General features: G+C 43.6%; 1 protein-coding gene across 1 annotated transcript; it reads left to right on the top strand.

Annotated features, from left to right (window-relative positions):
- Nucleotides 1–537: 537 nt before the first annotated feature.
- Nucleotides 538–10,328, top strand: LOC122322921 (extracellular calcium-sensing receptor-like). Its single transcript, XM_043216531.1, has 6 exons — nt 538–746; nt 899–1,187; nt 1,282–2,034; nt 2,122–2,349; nt 9,153–9,276; nt 9,418–10,328. Exons 1-6 carry the CDS (start codon nt 538–540, stop codon nt 10,326–10,328), a joined length of 2,514 nt encoding a protein of 837 aa, XP_043072466.1.
- The last annotated feature ends 7,598 nt before the right edge of the window (nt 10,329–17,926 follow it).

The raw sequence follows: 17,926 nt of genomic DNA, 5'->3' as shown, positions 1-17,926 counted from the left end.
GAGAGAATTGCTTCATTCAGGATTCTGTTTATGAATCAGTATCCCATGCACCAAATAATACCAGAATGTACTCCCATTTTTTTTTTATTAATATTATAATTATTGTAAATACAGAGGTATCTAAACAAAATGGCTTAAAATGCAAAAAATAAATAAATAAAATGGGTGTGCATATAGCAAACCCAAAAGTAATTGCTAATACGATAATATATTTTCTTACACAAATAAAACAACTGATGAAATGTGTTTATTTTATTAAAAAGTATATTTAAGAAGTATCAAACTGGTTAGGTAATATAAACATTTTAAGAAATATTAGGTAATGCAAACTGATTATTTCAATATTGTTTCCTACGTTTGATATCCATTGTATTACTTAGACTCTGTTCCACCCCACATAACCTGCATCATGTCCTGCCCTCTAAGGTCATTGGCTACATTTATAATCAATCATCCATATTAACTATGTCTATAAAAATGAAAATAATGTATTTTGTCAATGTATTTTGCCATCTGTGGTTGAGCACAATCATTGGGATGCTTTTCTTTCTTTACATACTCCTGTTTTTAATTCAACTTCATGCAAAAGCAGAAAAGACTTTTTGTCAAATGATGGGAAACCCTAATTACCCGCTGATATCCAAAGATGGAGATCTAACAATTGGAGCACTTTTTCCAATCCAGAGCGTAGAGACATTGCCTTCATTTGAATTTAAACAAAAACCTCAGCTTCTATCATGCTCCAGGTTTCCTACATTTAACTAATTTTAAAAAAATATATAATGCATTTACCATAATATCTGTAATGTCATGATGTTTTACAAATTAATTTTTAGAATTTATATGTCCTTTCCTCTTTTTTTGTGATACTAACCCTAGCTGCTAAATGTTTCCACAGTGTAAATCTAAGAGATTTTCGAATGGCACAGACCATGATCTTTGCAATTGAGGAGATTAATAAAAGTGAACATTTACTCCCAAATGTTTCTATTGGTTACCGAATTTATGATACCTGTGGTTCAAGACTGTCTTCTATGAGTGCAACCATGGCATTGATGAATGGACAAGAATTAGCAGCAGAGGACACGTGCAATGGACATTCTCCTATACATGCTATCATAGGAGAAACAGAATCATCAGCAACAGTGATTCTGTCCAGAACTACAGGACCTTTTAAAATTCCAGTGGTGAGGTTCTGCCTATACACTAAGATACAATAAATTTAATAATGATCTCCACACTAATGATGGTATCACTCTTTCCTGTTTTTTTCTTTTTCAGATAAGTCACTCAGCTACATGTGAATGTCTCAGTAATAGGAAAGAGTATCCTTCTTTCTTCAGAACTATTGCTAGTGATTACCACCAAAGCAGAGCACTTGCATACATAGTCAAGCACTTTGGCTGGTCTTGGGTTGGAGCTGTGAACAGTGACAATGAATATGGAAACAATGGAATGGCCATATTTCTGAACACAGCACAGGAAGAGGGAATTTGTGTGGAGTACTCTGAGAAATTCTACCGAACAGAGCCTGAAAAACTTAGAAAAGTCATTGATACTATTAAAAAAAGCACAGCAAAAGTGATTGTTGCATTTCTTACCAGTTTTGAAATGGAAAATTTGCTAGAGCAACTCAGCATTAAGAATATTACAGGCCTCCAAATTATTGGGGTTGAGGCATGGATAACTGCTAAGAGTTTGATTACTCCAAGCAGCTTTCGTGTTCTTGGAGGGTCACTGGGGTTTGCAGTGAGAAAAATTGATATTGAAGGTTTTTCAGAATATGTCATAAAATCATTCTGGGAAACAGCCTTTCCATGCTCACAGACTGAAATAAATTCTCAAAATGCATCAAGTTGCAACATATATCAGGATTTGCTTTTGCTTAAAAACTATAATGAAGATGTGCCTGAACAAAGATATTCAAGCAATGTTTATAAGGCAGTTTATGCTGTGGCTCACTCACTGCACAATCTACTCAAGTGTAAAGAAAAGGAAGGTTGTGAGAATGACTTGAAAATACAACCACAGCAGGTAATAAAAATAAAAAGTAATTGACTAATTGTTTGATTTGACTAAGTAATTGTTTGAAAATGTTTCAAATACATTTTTCTCATATAGGTTGTTGAAGCTCTGAAAAGTGTAAATTTCACTGTAAAAATGGGAGATCGTGTGTGGTTTGACAGCACTGGTGCAACAGTAGCCCAGTATGAAGTTGTGAACTGGCAGCAGGACCCTGATGGCTCAATCCAATTTACACCAGTAGGATACTATGATGCCTCACTGCCCCCTGACCAGCGCTTTGTACTTAACACTGAAAACATAATCTGGACTGGAGGACAGCTAGAGGTAAATGGAATAACATGATTATTTAAAACAAAATGTCAGAATACTTTCACTAACCTATTATATGTGCAAGAAAAAAAAGAAACTATACCACCCAATGAATACAATTTATTTTATTTAAAACAAAAAGTGTTAGTTCAAAATTCACCAAATCTGGATCTTCTTAAACAAAACAATTCATTTGCATTCAGTATTATATAATTTCAAGTTGGCTTAAAAAAATCTTAATATGATATCTCTAAAAAGTATCTGAACATATTGGAAAACAAACATGACTGTACATTTAAATGCCAGTAAATTTATAAAGCTGATAAATATAAACACAGAGAGCATTAATGAGCAAAAGGACATTAATTCGTGTTTTTAAGATGTAAAAATGTGTGAAACCCATATAAATACTTATACATATGTCATAAACTTGCATCTTTATATATCCACTGAATGTACCTAACATATTTAGCAATATCACTGTTGAAAATTTACTATTTTATAATATGCTATTTTCGAAAAGTGCAAATACTGATATATACTATTTATTATTTAGCAGCATTTTCTTTGCCATAAGTGTAAATAGGGGGAGATGAGCCACAACCTTACACTTTTTTCTCAGCCTGTGGAAATCCACATGTGGTATAAAATGTGCTATATAATGCTATCCGATAAATGAACTGGGAACATTGGATGACTCATGCCATACTGAAATACAGCCTTATACTTGTGTAATGCAATTTGGGAATATTATATTCAATAATATTTAATGTAATTTTCATTGCATTATTATTTTGTAACATCTTGCCTATTATTTTTGAAAATATCTTGGCAAAATGCACTTTTTTAGTGCAGAAAATATTTATTATTAAGGCCAGGACACACCAATTTGCAGTGATCAAAGTCAATGATATTGTCTGTTTTGTGTCTGCATGAGAGGAGTTAGCTGTCTAAATATTCATAATTTAAACAGAGAAATATGAGAGAAAAGCAGATATATGAAACAAACAAAGCCGCGCTTTGCATAACATTTTGAATATCAGTAACGTTGAGAACGTTATTAATTTCACACACCAAGATGATGACAACTAGTGGCGACGAAAGCCTTAACACATTATTCTGGCCCTGCATGAAATGAGTTTAATATCTATATAAGCAGCTATCAATAGTAAATAGTCATCCTTTAATTGGAGAAACCAGAACAAAGATATACAAGAGAAATTCAGATATATAAAAGTTAAAAAAAGCAGCATTTCCTTAAAATTTTTGAACATTAGAACAGCCATCTGTCTGTGCTGCCTTCATTTACTTAATCGTTTTCACCACTTTCGCTTTTATTCTCTGGCACTGACTCATTCGCAAAACTAGGCATGAGGTCGACGAGTGAAACACACCAAACCACCTAGCATGACCGTCGCTCAGCATCGGCCCAGCGAGAGAGCCAATGGTCAAGCATCAGCTTGGTGTGACTTGGCCTTATCATACACCTGGCACAATGCAACACCAGGTGTGACACAAGTATTTATTTATTTATTTTTTATATTTTCAGTGATAATTTTCATGTCCTGTGCCACATTATAACAAATAACAAAATTGAATAACAAATGCATTTGTGCCCATTTGTGCCCTCATGGGCGTGTTCAGGCACATTGTACTGTATGCAATATTTTTTTATGGATTCATCTGCAGTTATTGATGAGCTTAATGATGTGGTCAGTTCCTGGGTAATGTATTGTGTTGACACTGTTCCTTGAAAAAAAAAGTTAGGATGTACCTAAATAATACGCCATGGGTAAGCAGGAATATTAATGGTTTGTTGATTAGAAAAAGTTAAAGAAAAGTTGAAGTTAAAAAAGGGAGTTAGAGGTAATTCTGAACAATAATAAGGACATACGCATCAATCAGCAGTGGAATCAGTCAGTAGTTCTATGTACAGTTGCCGATAATCATTTGTTTGAGGTGAAAGTTTAAAATGTACCTAGGCGCTATTACTGATAGACTATAGAAGTTGAGTCAACAAAGACTTTATTGTCTGCAGGAACAAGCTAATTGTAACAATGATACAACATTGATGACTGCTTGTTATAAGGCTTATGTTGAATTGATTTTAACATTGTCATAGATTTTATGGTTACCAAAAAATTATATTTATAAGCGTCTGAAAGTTTACTTGGGTGCACGCAGGAAATATGATGTTATCACTGTGTTGGCTTTGAGTGTGTGCACCATCATTTTATGTGGTGTGCATAACATTTTTTGCAAATTTCTATGCAGTTCCACTTTAAAAAATGCAGTCGAACATGCCTATGCCAGCATTTGTGTGAAACTGAGAGTACGGCGATTCAGGGGAGGTCGTTCATGTGTCGAGTGGGTTGCCACAATCAGGTTGCACTACTTTCTGGATGCGGTTGTTACCTGGTGTTAGGTGATGGTCACAATCGCTGCCTCGTGTGCCTGGGCACTAAGCATGCTGAGGTGGCGGTTGCGGATAAACCATCTCCTTGTGGGGAGGTGATCATCTCGGAGTGATGGCTGGCTCTGTCGCCTTGTAAAAAAAGGGGGCGGAGTTTGTGTTTGCTCGACTTGGTTCTCATCCTGGCTGCAGACAAGTGGTGTCCATTTCGGGTTGTGACACAATGCTTAAACTATGCAACCAGTGGAGCTGCAAAAGGGGCCATCTGGACCCTCATGTGGGGTATCAGCTGTACCCTCTTGGGCTCCCCCTGATGATCAGAAGTCAATCGCTGCATCGGAAGGTGAGCCAGACATTTCTGGAAATGAAGATCCGGTTTGCTCTGCATCTACCAGGTGTTGACTGTACTGGATACAGATCTAGAAATGGTGGCTATGCTTGCCCGGGCTGCTGAGGGGATCGGGCTCGAGTGGAAACCTCCACCACGTCCCGAGCCCTCAAGGCTGGATGATTGGTAGTTAAGGGTGGCTTGCGGTGGTTCTCAGGGCCCCACACCGGTACCTTTCTTCCCGGAAGTGCATGAGGAGCTTACTAGGACATGGAAGGCACCTTTCACTGCCAGTAACCACCCCAGTGGCTCCTCCTCCTTCATCACCCTTGACAGTGGCGCAGCCAGAGGGTATGGTGTCGTTGCAGGTTCATCAAGGCACTGAAGCATCTGCAAGGGGGTGGTCATGACCTGGAAGTTCTGAAAGAACTCCGTATCGTGACGGACCTCACGGCACGGCCTCTGGGTTGTGCGATGGCCACTGCGGTGCTCCAGGAATGCCATCTGTGGCTGTGTCTGGTCGACATGGGTGAGGTAGACCAAGACACGTTTCATGAATGCCCCCGTGTCCCGGACCGGCCTCTTCGGCGATGCAGTCTGAGGTGATTAGACACATCCTGCCTCGGCGTGCAGCTGCTGCCTTCACCCAGCTGCCAATGGCCCCGCCTCTGCCAGCTCGTCGACGAGGGCGCCCCCCTGCCGCCGCCCCCGCTCCCCTGCAACCAATGCAGCAGCCCCCATCTAGGCAGCGCAGTGGAGCTAGCAGCAGGGCAGCCGCCCAGCCCATCCAGGCTCAAAACTGGAGGAAAGCGGAGGTACAAGCAGCCCTGAGACGGGCGACCCGGGGATGGAAAGAGCTGCTTTTCAGGAGATGGTGAACGCATCACTCCCTCTCCCGGAGGAGGGCCGGGTGGAGAATCTTTGTTTCACTGCTGACCTCATGGTCAGTGGTACCCAAAACCTTGACAAGAACAGTTTCCTCTATCTCTGGGTCCCCAGGGAGGACGAGGAGTTGTGGGTGGGCCAGTTCCGCACCACACTCACTCTCCTCTTTGGCCAACATGCAGCAGGGGAAAGACTGGGAGGACAAACCAACGGACTACTCACCTCACTTCTGCGGGAACACAGGTAGGAGTTGCACACACTCAGACCCTGCTTCGGACCGGTCACGAGATGCCCGAGCCGGGTCTCTGTGTTCCCCCTCGCTGCCCCATCGCCTGCAGGTCGGTGGTTCCTCTCGAGCCGCTAGTTTGGTCTCTGGATGCCTGGTTGAATTGTCCCAGGCTATCCCAGTGGCTCCTGCAAACTATTCAACTCGGCTATACAATTCAGTTCGCCCGGCGTTCCCCCCCAATTTGTGGGATCCACTTCACATCAGTGAAGTCTTGCGTGCAGAGATTGGGGTCCTTCTAGCAAAGGACGCAATAGAGCCAGTCCCTCCAGCCGATATGAGGTCAGGACTTTACAGCCCATACCACATAGTGTCCAAAAAAGGCAGTGGGTTACGGCCGATCCTCGATCTGCGAGTCCTGAACCGAGCACTTCAAAAGCTCCCGTTCAGGATGTTGACACAGAAACCCCTATTTTAGTGCATCCGTCCCCGGGATTGTTTTGTCCTATCCTTCGGGCTTCCTATTGCCACATGTCTTTACGAAAGTCACAGAGGCTGCCCTCGTTCCGCTGAGAGAACAGGGCATTCGCATCCTCAACAACCTGGATGATTGGCTCATTCTCTCAGTCCCGGGCTCAGTTGTGTGTACACAGGGACCTGGTGCTACAGCACCTCAGCCTGTTGGAGTTTCGGGTCAACCAGGAGAAGAGCAAAATCTGTCCAACGCAGTGGATCTCTTTTCTTGGGATGGAGATGGATTCGATCAAACAGACGACACGCCTCACGCAGAAGCGTGCCGAATCAGTGTTGAACTGCTTGAATATGTTCAAGAGCAGGACGGTGGTCCCACTGAAACTGCATGCAGCATCAGGGGTTTGGACGGGCCCTCAACTGCAATGGCACATCAACTGCATATGGTTGCTGGCAGTACATCTCGCCCTAGGCCGTCTTAAGAACTGCCTTCAAGGCCAGCATGTACTAGTCTGCACGGAAAACACATCGACCATTGCGTACATCAACCGACAAGGTGGTCTATGCTCCTGTTGTATGTTGCATCTCGCCCGCCACCTCCTCTTATGGAGTCGGAGGTTCTGAGGTCGCGTCACACCATTAATATTTCAGGAGTGTGCAACCAGGCAGCTGACAGTACATTCTGCATCGATGACTTTAAATGTTTTTTTTGCACTTTGTGAGCTACTAAAACTTTCTACTACAGCACAATTTAGAATAAACAGTTACGAAAATTTAATTCTGATAATATACTATATTGTGTAAGGGTCTCCCTTTTCCTGAAGAGCGGTATCCAGAGGCCCTGGTCGAAGGTTAATGCGTGTTTGGTCATTTTTCTTTGCGTCTCTTTAAAAATCACTGATATTTATTAATCTTTTCCATTTCCAGATCACAAATGTAGTTGTAAAAACCTTTTGGTGTTTAGGTTCCCGTGCTCCAGGATCACACCTGGCTGGAACACTTTCAGAGACCCAAAAGGAGGACACACCTCCTTCTCAAAAGAACACAGTTCTACCAAGTTCCTAATCTTTCCCATAATATAAGTGATTACTGTGAAACTCTTTTAGCCGACCACACCTAACAAAATAGCTTACAAACGGCTGAGACAAGAAATGCTATACCATGCAGTTAGGATGTAAAAATACTCACGCTTATTATTACGCTGTGGTAGCTGGAGGAGTTTTTTATAGCAGATTTCTCTTGATATCCAGGGCAGTTATATTTCTTGTGGGGAATTTTTTTTGCAGTTTCTTGTTCTTGTTCTTCTTCATTTTTTTTTTACCTTTCTATAGTATTCTGGATATTTTTAAGAAATAAGCAAATAAGCAATTTGTTTGCATTATTTGAACAAAAAAAAAAAAAATAAACAAAGGGAAAAAAAAATAAAATATTTAAAACCTAATAATGCACTTTGGACTTGTTCGCAGAGGGTCTCTGATGCCATCTATTGGAGGAAAAAAAAATACATAAAATTAATTTTTATGGCTAATGCCACTAGATGGGCCTATAGGATCCCTACAGAAATTCGGAAAACAAAATACACATGCAAACAGTTCAGTTTGAAGAATGTATATTTTGTACATTTAAAAAAAAAAAAATTAATTTCCCAATATGAACATATTATTGTTATTTTGTGTGTGTGTGTGTTGGTCAGCTCTTCATTTGGGTATCTATCTTTACTACATTGTGTAATATACTACTACTACTATTAATAATATTTAAAAACACGTTTTTTCCATTTACTCCATTAATTCCTTTTGCAGTTTAAACCACAAGTGACACTTATTTATTTATTTATTTATTTATTTATTTATCAAAACCTACATAACATCCTCACTTTTGTGTGTGTGTGTGTGTACTGGTTTTGCTGGTTTATGTTAACATACATATTTAAAGTGTAGTTTAATTACAAGGTGGTTTATGAGAACATAAAGTATACCCCCACCATTTAAGGCACATCTACACCCTTGTTAATTAGCTATTTCCCACTGATTTAAGGACTGATTGGGATAAGTCTATATTTTGGACAGTAATGTCGATCCAGGATCAGGTCTTTCTTGGCAAAATCCCAACAACCTGAAGGAACTAATTAAGGTATTCTGGATCACTTGGAAATTAAAGGCAGGTGTGTTTAATTAAAGCTGATTTAAAATAAATAAATTTTGCAGAACAGTCAATAAGAAACGAGCAATAGTAAGACAATAGTACATACAGTTTGTATAGTATAAAAAACATCACAGCTATGCAGAGTCACTATAAACCAAACAATTACAAAAAAAAAACAATAAATTTTTTGAATATTTCATTGAAAATATGTCTTTCAGATCTGTGATGTAATGGGAATATGTCATTAACATTCTATACCCTATCCTTTTGTCTGAGATTTGTCTTTTGTAGCTTCTGCCACTAAAGTGTGCTTTTTACAAAATATATTTACAATGTATATTTCTATGTAGAAGCCAAGGTCTGTGTGCAGTGAGAGCTGTCCTCCAGGCACTAGGAAGGCTGCGCAGAAAGGAAGACCTGTCTGCTGTTATGACTGTATTCCATGTGCAGAAGGAGAAATCAGTAATGAGACAGGTAAACTTTATCTAATTTCGCATATCCTCTCTGTGTGTGTGTGTGTTTTCTTTCTGCAAACAATGTCTTAGCAAAGTGCTCATAAATAAATAAAGCGATTTTTATTTAATTTATAACTACAGTGATGAACTTCCTTTTCAGATTCAATTAACTGCAAGCAGTGTCCAGGGGAATACTGGTCTAATGCTAAGAAAAATAATTGTGTGTTAAAGGCTGTAGAGTTTCTGTCATTCACAGAAATGATGGGCATAGTTCTAGTCTTTTTCTCACTCTTTGGAGTAGGAATAACTGCAATGGTGGCCATCCTGTTTTACAGAAAGAAGGACACCCCCATAGTAAAAGCCAACAACTCAGAGCTGAGCTTCCTGCTGCTCTTCTCATTGACTCTGTGTTTTCTCTGTTCTCTTACTTTCATTGGTCGACCCACTGAGTGGTCCTGCATGTTACGTCACACAGCATTTGGGATCACTTTTGTTCTCTGTATCTCATGTGTTCTGGGGAAAACACTTGTGGTGTTAATGGCCTTCAAGGCTACACTACCAGGAAATAATGTCATGAAATGGTTTGGGCCTGCACAACAGAGGCTCAGTGTTCTTTCTTTTACACTTATACAAGTTATTATCTGTGTGCTTTGGTTAACAATATCTCCTCCATTTCCCAACAAAAACATGAAATATTATCATGAAAAGATCATTCTTGAGTGCAGTCTGGGTTCTATTATTGGTTTTTCTGCTGTTCTGGGTTATATTGGCCTGTTGGCTGTCTTGTGCTTCATTCTGGCTTTTTTGGCTCGCACACTGCCTGATAACTTCAATGAAGCCAAATTCATCACATTCAGTATGCTCATATTCTGTGCTGTATGGATCACATTTATACCATCTTATGTCAGTTCTCCTGGAAAATTTACTGTAGCTGTGGAGATTTTTGCCATTTTAGCCTCAAGCTTTGGTTTACTGTTCTGCATATTTGCACCTAAATGTTACATCATTCTTTTAAAGCCTGAACAAAACACAAAGCAACACATGATGGGAAAGGTTCCATCAAAATCCTAGAGAAAATAACATTATTAACATAAATGTAATGCTATTTATTTAACAAGCTGATTTAAATGCAAGTAATGTCATTGTTTGTTTGTATCCAGATTGACCCTGACAAACTCTATAAACAACCCCATAAGAAAAACAAAGGAGTTCCTCCTCTTTTATGCTTTTTTATTGCTTCATTAATGCAAATGAGGATGTGAGAAAATGTTAAATGTTATTTCAAACCAATGAAATTTGTGAGTTCTGATGGTTATACAGCAATATTCATAAAAGACAAAGATATGCTTTTTGTCATTTGTCTGACAAAATATATCCATTGCAAACCATAAATAAGCTAACATGTCATTTAAGAAAATAAATCACTTATGATGTGTGCTGTCAGGTCGAGGATTTTTTTTTTTTTTAACATGACCATTCACAAATGGTAATCAAATGAACACATTTGAATGTATACATTATTATTTTTATCTTTAGTACTGTTGTTGTTGTACAATTTCTACTTAATGTTTAATGAGTAGTAATTTCGATATCATATTAAAATAAGACATTTTCATTTTCATGTCAGAAAATTCATTTTCTTTTTTTTTAGATATTCTTTGTTAACGTTAAAATCCTTTCTGTGTTAATGTTATTTCAGGCCTTAATATATTGAAGTCCACTTTTCCTATTAAAAGGAACATCTGGTTGTAAGAGAAAACAATATTGCTTTTCAAACACTCCCTGATACAAAAGAACAGCACATCAAACCATACTGATAAAGTCAGTTTCTCATACAAGCCCATCTCAATATGTTCTCTGTACACTTTAAATAATTTTTAATTGTAACTTTTTATTGTCAGGTTAACTTGTCAGTTACCCAGCAAAAGTTTTATCAACTCATGTTATGTTAAAAAATAAGAACTTGACAAATGTCACGAATGTTTCTCTCAACATTATGAGAATGTTCATAATTTAAGTACAACATATATTGATGTTCCATAAATGTTATCCCAAGAACATTGTGTCATGGTGTGGTTGTGAGAAGGAGTACTCAACAAGAATATAACTCCTAACAGCTTTTACACAATCTTCCACAAAAGAGTAAATAGCAACACAGACAGGTAGGCAGCTAGACAGACTGGAACCACACGTACACATAGACGAGACAGGACAATTTAACAGAACAAACAGCTGGTGGCCTGATGGGCCACGGTGGAGAGGAGGGAGCTATGAGCCAAGGGGGAGCCAACGGGTTTACTGGCCGAGGTGGAGTTCAGGACTCGGAGGCTGGATGATGAGGTGAACCACCCATGACGGTGATGGTAACTGGTAGACCCGTGGTGAAAACCAGCGCCAGTTGGTGAGCTGAGGGTGAGGATAGGTGCTGCCAGAAGACATCGTCAGAGACTGGAAAGGGTGGGAGGGTGGTAAATTTTTATGCCCGATAATTGGAGGGTGCGCTGGGGGCGTAGACTCTGGAGGGCACTCTGGCTGCAAGTTCACTGGAGGGCGCTCTGTCATTAAAAAGTAGGGCACACAGAGCATATGGGATATGAAAAAACAACAACAAACAGTCCAAACATATGACACATTGATAACATTATGAAAACATTCATAATTAATAACATTACTGCAAGCAGAATTGAAAGGGCTTTTTTTGCCAGCCAGTGACACAGCGAATGGTCAGCAATATGCAAATTTTGCCATTGATTTTGTCATTATGCCATGTAATTAAGATTGATATCCTAAGTTTTCATACAATGTTATTTTATCAGGACTCATCTTGGTGTCATTTTATAATCAACATAGTCATCAGCATAGCAGTGAAATGAAAAGCAAAAGCAAAGACAGAGAAGTTGTCCAAGAACTGAGCCCTGAGGCACCCCAGTTGTGTTAGTTGTGGCAACTTGGATACCTCACCTCACCAAGATACATTGAAGGACCTATCTGAGAGGTTAAACTCAAGCCACTGGAGTACTATTCCTAAGATGCCCTTTCTCCTCCCCTTCTTGGATCTGTTGAGGTCCAGGGCTCTCAGGACCGGCTCCGATGTCACAACTTCCTTGATCTTTCCGTACATCTTTTCTGTGGCAGGTGTCCAGTTCACTTTTTCCGGCTGCCCCTTCCTGGTCAGATCTGTCAGGGAGGCAGTTAGACAGGAGAAGTTAGGGATGAAACACCTATAGTAGGCCGCCAACCCCAAAAAGGCTTGTACCTGGGTCTTGGTGAGGGGTCTGGGGGCGTTACGGACAGCTTCCACCATCTTCACTTGAGGCCGAATGTTGTACTTCCTCCTTAATAGCCTGTTGACAAGTCTCTGCTGCCAGACAATGATTCCTGGGGCCATTCGGATCTCGTGCTCGATGACGTTCGTCTGCCTGAGGCGTGATGAGAACACATCCGAAAACTGACCGACCAGGTGCTGGAGCTTCCCCTTCTAAGCAGCCGAGAGATGGGGGTTGACGTCTACAACCACAGGATTAGAGGATTTGAAGGTGGTGACCTAGTCCTCGCTCCCTCTCCATCTTTTGAGTGGATTAATGTGGTACAACTGGTCAGTACGCCGCCGGCCAGACTGGTGCAGACAATAAGTGACGGGGCTGATTCGTTCCATGACTGTTTATGGTCCTTGCCAGATCGCAAGGTTGCAATTTGCAGGCAGCAGTGGGAACGAGAACCATTACCTTGTCTCCAGGCTGAAATTCCCATGTTTGGGCTGCCCGGTTGTAATGCCGTTGTTGAGCTTGCTGGGCTTTGTTCAGATGTTCCCGGACTAATGGCATGACGCAATCTGGGGGACTTCCCGGATTCCAAAGAGCATATACGGGAGCGCCAGGTCCCAGTCCCGTTGGCTTTCGGCCACCACGCGTCTTAGCATTTGTTTAAGGGTTTGATTAAATCGCTCCACGAAACCATCTGTTTGAGGATGGTAGACAGTGGTCCTCAACTGCTTCACCTTCAGCAGCCGGCAGAGGTCAGTCATTACCCGGGACATGAAGGGGGTACCCTGGTCAGTTAAGATCTTGGTGGGAATGCCAACCCGGCTAAAGAGGAGGAAGAGTTCCTTCGCAATGGCCTTGGCTGTGGCATGTGTTTGCAACCCCTAGGTGTCCGGCCATCGGATGTGTATGGACGAGTTCTGGGATCGCCTCCGTCTTGGATCGAGGAACCTCTAAGAGAAATTTCTCCTCCCCCCTCCACTGGGTGACACAATACAACAGGCCATTTTGGACAATGAAATTCGAGAGAGGATGAGTCCCTGGTTGCACTTCTTTTCCTTCAACGATGCGGACCTGGGGCCAACAGTGCTTCAGGTGGTCATCCTCCTTCTGGGCCTTAGCGAACGAGCCCCTTCCCCTTGTCTGTGGTTCTCTCTGCAGCTGACAGGTTGGGAGGCAGCAGCTAACAGGCGGTCAAAGCCGGGCCAGTCTCGTCCCAGCAGCACCAGCACGGGAAGGTCCTTCATGATACGATTTCAATGGGCCAGGTGGACAACAGGTTAATCCTTCTCGCGGGTACTTGCCATGTTTCACCGTGCATACAAGTTATAGGGATGAAGGCTTTGGTTTTTAGCCGCAGAGTCATGATGCTTGCCTGCATGAGCGTGACCGTGCTGCCAGATCGATGAAGGCTCGGTAGGGTTTCCCATTTATCTTTACTTCGGTTGGAGTGCTTGTGTTCGGGCTGGCATTCGGGGATTATACTCCCAAGAGTGGAACTGTTGGGCAGCCGAAATCGGGGACAGTCCTAGGCACGCCAATATCTCTCTCTGCAGGCCTGGGTAGCTTTCAGGGGCTTCACAGGGCAGGGAAAAGTATGCACGCTGGGCTTTGCCGGCAAGAGGGGGTCCAGCAAGTGTGCCCATTTGTCAGATCACTGGAGGACATTTTTGTCAGCAGTCGGTTGGCTTGGGAACAGGTGTCAGGCAGCAGAACGTGTTGGGCACTAGTGGTCCGAAGGGCACCGGGCCTCCACGCCGCTTCGCCCTATTGAGTGAACCAGGTGTTCCACGATCTACTGCTGGTGGATGCTGACCTCGGTGAGCATCTTCAGAAATTCCTTCATGACTGGGGAGGAGTACTGTGCCAACCAGAAAACTGGGGTGAGGCACAGAAAAAAGTTGGGGATGAAAATGCGATCACTTGCCAGTGTTTTACAGTGGGTCCATGCCTGGGGTGAGGGCTGATCGGATCACATGCTGCTGTCTAGGAGAAAATGGAGAGAACATGTTAGTGGCAGCTTGTCTGGAGGCCATGCTCAACTCTCTGGCGTATCTGGTAGCTTTTTCAAGCCAGCAGGTAACGAGCAGCAGCTGTGTCCGATCAGTCAGTGATGGGCGTGTACAGGTACTCCTTGTTGATTTCCAGGGCGACGCTGATAAATGTTCGGGATGCTCATCACACACACAAGCTACAAAATCAGGATTCTTTTGCAGCAACAAAAACTATTGCAAGTAACTTTTATAACTAGTTGTATGCGCGTTTACATTGTTATGTTGTAGTGTAATTTTGGTGAATTTTGATTCTTTGATGATTATCACTAGGTTGTGGTTAATTGATGTAAAATACTTTCATTCTTCTCCTCTCTCTCTCTCTTCCTTACTTTTCTTTATCCTATGTGTTTTGTTAATGTGTTATATTTTATCTATAGCCGTGTTTATTAAATCCCTTATATTCACAATTGATTGTCTCTGGGTGCTGCTCACAATTGGAAGTCACTGAATGTTGACCCTTGCTACATCTAAATATTTATTATTAATTATACCTAGTGTGACGAGTGTCCCGAGCTATCATCAGCGTCGCCCTGGAAATTGATGAGGAGCACCTGGACACGCTCATCACCGGCTGATCAGACACAGCTGCTGGTCATCATCACCTGCCGACTTTAAAAAGCCACGAGGCATGCCGAACAGACTGAGCACGAACTCTCCCTTTTTCCCTTACAGACAGCAGCATGTGTCCCAATCAGCCCAAACTCCAGCACGGACTCACCGCTACAGCATGTCAACCAGGAAGGAGAAGAGCACCGCAGCCCTAACCCACCTTGGGACACTATTTCACCCGTTTTTCCATACCATTTTTTCTGTTTAATAAATCCACCCTCCGGGGTATTTATCTTGAGCTCTCCTTGCCGCATGTTTCCTTCACCCTGTCACACTAGTGGAGAATCAAGTTTGTGAAGGAAACGACCGGCAAGTGATCTTGTTTTCACTTGTTTTCAAGTTTTTTTCAATCGGTTGCTGACAAAAATCCCAAGAGAAGACATTGAGGCATTTCTCAATATGTTTGAGACCACCGCATCTACTGAGGGCTGGCCATCAGATGAATGGGCGTGTATCCTCGCCCCGCTACTGACCGGTGAAGCCCAGCGTGTCTATTATTCCCTGCCCTGTGAAGCCACTGAGAGCTATCCGGCTCTCCGGAAAGAAATTTTAGCGCAGCTAAGTTTATCGCCCATAACAGCCATGCAACACTTCCACACCTGGGAATATATAGCTCCCGAGGTAGAGGTAAAGGTGGGAGCCTTCTGGCTCTGCGACCAGAATCCAAGGGCTTCCTCCCCATAACGTGTGTACATGGCGAAACACAGCAAGTACCCGCCAGACGGGTGAACCTGTCGGCCCTTTCATCCTCCTGGCCCCTGGAAGTCGGCCTTGTCAGGGACCTGCCCGTACCGGTGCAGCTCGGACGAGACTGGCCCGGCTTCGACCACCTGCTAGCCGCCTCCTCCCAGCTTGCCAGCTGCGGAGGGGACCGCAGACAACGGAAGCCAGCCATAGGGGCCAAACGCCATCCAACGCTGCTGGCCTCCGATAGTGGGAGGGAAGGTGAGTCCCCCTCTCAAAACTCTAATGTCTTCTATGATGTTTCCAGCAGGTTACGGGAGGGGGATTATTCGCCAAGGCCACCAATTCGCCAAAAGGAGGATGACCGACTAAAGCACTGCTGGCCCCATGTCCGGGTGGTCGGACTCCTCCCCCCAGTCCGCTAATTCCGCTTCCCATCATTAAGGTGCCCTTCGAGTGCATTGGGATGGATCTGGTAGGGCCGCTGCCGAAGTCTGCCCGGGGACACAAACACATCCTCGTCATTGTAGACTATGCCACCCGATACCCGAAGGCCGTGCCGCTACGCAAAGCCACTGCCAAGGCGATAGCGAAGGAACACTTCCTGCTCTTCAGTCGGGTCGGCATCCCCACCGAGATCCTGACTGACCAGGGTACCCCCTTCATGTCCCGGCTAATTGCTGACCTCTGCCGGCTGCTGCGGGTGAAGCAGTTGAGGACCACGGTCTACCACCCCCAGCCGGACGGTCTCGTAGAGTGCTTTAACCAAACCCTGAAACACATGCTCTGACGCGTCACAGCCGAGGACCACTGAGACTGGGACCTGATGCTACTGTACGTGCTCTTCGGGATCTGGGAAGTCCCTTAGGCCTCAACTGACTTCACCCCCTTCAAGCTCCTCTTTGGCTGACAGCCCCACGGCCTCCTGGACGTTGCCAAGAAGGCCTGGGAGCAGCAGCCGGCACCCCACCGGACCGTTGTGGAATATGTGAAGGAGATGAGGGAAAGGATAGATCGCGTCATGCCAGGAACACCTAAACCAAGCGCAGCAAGCTCAACAATGGCACTATAATCGGGCAGCCCAATGGGAGTTTCAACCAGAAGATAAGGTTCTGGTCCTCGTTCCCACCGCTGCATGCAAGTTCCTCGCAACCTGGCAAGGTCGCTACATGGTGCTGGATTGGATAGGCCCCGTCACGTATCAACTGCACCAGCCTGGTTGCCGGCGTGCAGACCAGCTCTACCATATCAATCTGCTGAAAAGATGGAGAGGGAACGAGGGCCAATTGACCATCTTCACATCCTCCGATCCCATGGTTGTTGACGTCAACCCCCATCTCTCGGCTGCCCAGAAGGGGGAGCTCCAGCACCTGGTCAGTCAGTTCTCAGATGTGTTCTCTTCACGACGGACAAATGTCATCAAGCACGAGATCCAAACGGCCCCAGGAGTTATTGTCCAGCAGCGGCCTTATCTGGTCCCAGAGGCTCGTCGGCAAGCTATAGAGGAAGAAATACAACAAATGCTTAAGTTATGGGTGATCGAACCATCTCGTAGTCCTTGGTCCAGCCCGATTGAGATGGTCCCAAAACCTGATGGCACCCTCAGTTTTTTTGTAATGACTTTCGCCGACTGAACGAGGTGTCGGACTTCGACGGATACCTGATGCCCAGAGTGGATGAGCTGCTGGACCAACTGGGAAGGGCCCGGTACATCTCCACTCTCGACCTGACAAAAGGGTATTGGCAAGTACCGCTGTCTCCCTCTTCGAAAGCATAGACCGCCTTCTCGACCCGCAGCGGCCACTGGCAGTACCGGACCCTTCCATTCGGTCTGCATGAGGCCCCCGCCACGTTCCAGCATATGATGGACATCATCCACTCGATAACCTGGGAGGAACAACGTCGACTGACTGCGGAGGGTGCTGTCTGCATTCTGACGGGCTGGACTCACAGCCAACCCCCGAAAATGTCACCTGGCGCTGTCCGAAGTACCTGGGTTAACAAGACTGGAGGGGTCTCATCCGGCCCCAAGAAAAAAAGGTCGAAGCAGTATGGAACGCCC

This window comes from Puntigrus tetrazona, chromosome 18 (genome assembly GCF_018831695.1).
Source record: "Puntigrus tetrazona isolate hp1 chromosome 18, ASM1883169v1, whole genome shotgun sequence".
NCBI lineage: Eukaryota > Metazoa > Chordata > Actinopteri > Cypriniformes > Cyprinidae > Puntigrus > Puntigrus tetrazona.
Note: the sequence above shows the minus strand (reverse complement) of the source record. Positions and strands in the feature narration are given on the sequence as shown.

Coding starts and splice junctions, on each gene's coding strand:
- LOC122322921 (XM_043216531.1), top strand. CDS start 538: ATGCTTTTCTTTCTTTACATACTCCTGTTTTTAATTCAACTTCATGCA. Junction 747..898: donor CAGCTTCTATCATGCTCCAG/GTTTCCTACATT, acceptor ATGTTTCCACAG/TGTAAATCTAAGAGATTTTC. Junction 2,035..2,121: donor TGAAAATACAACCACAGCAG/GTAATAAAAATA, acceptor TTTCTCATATAG/GTTGTTGAAGCTCTGAAAAG.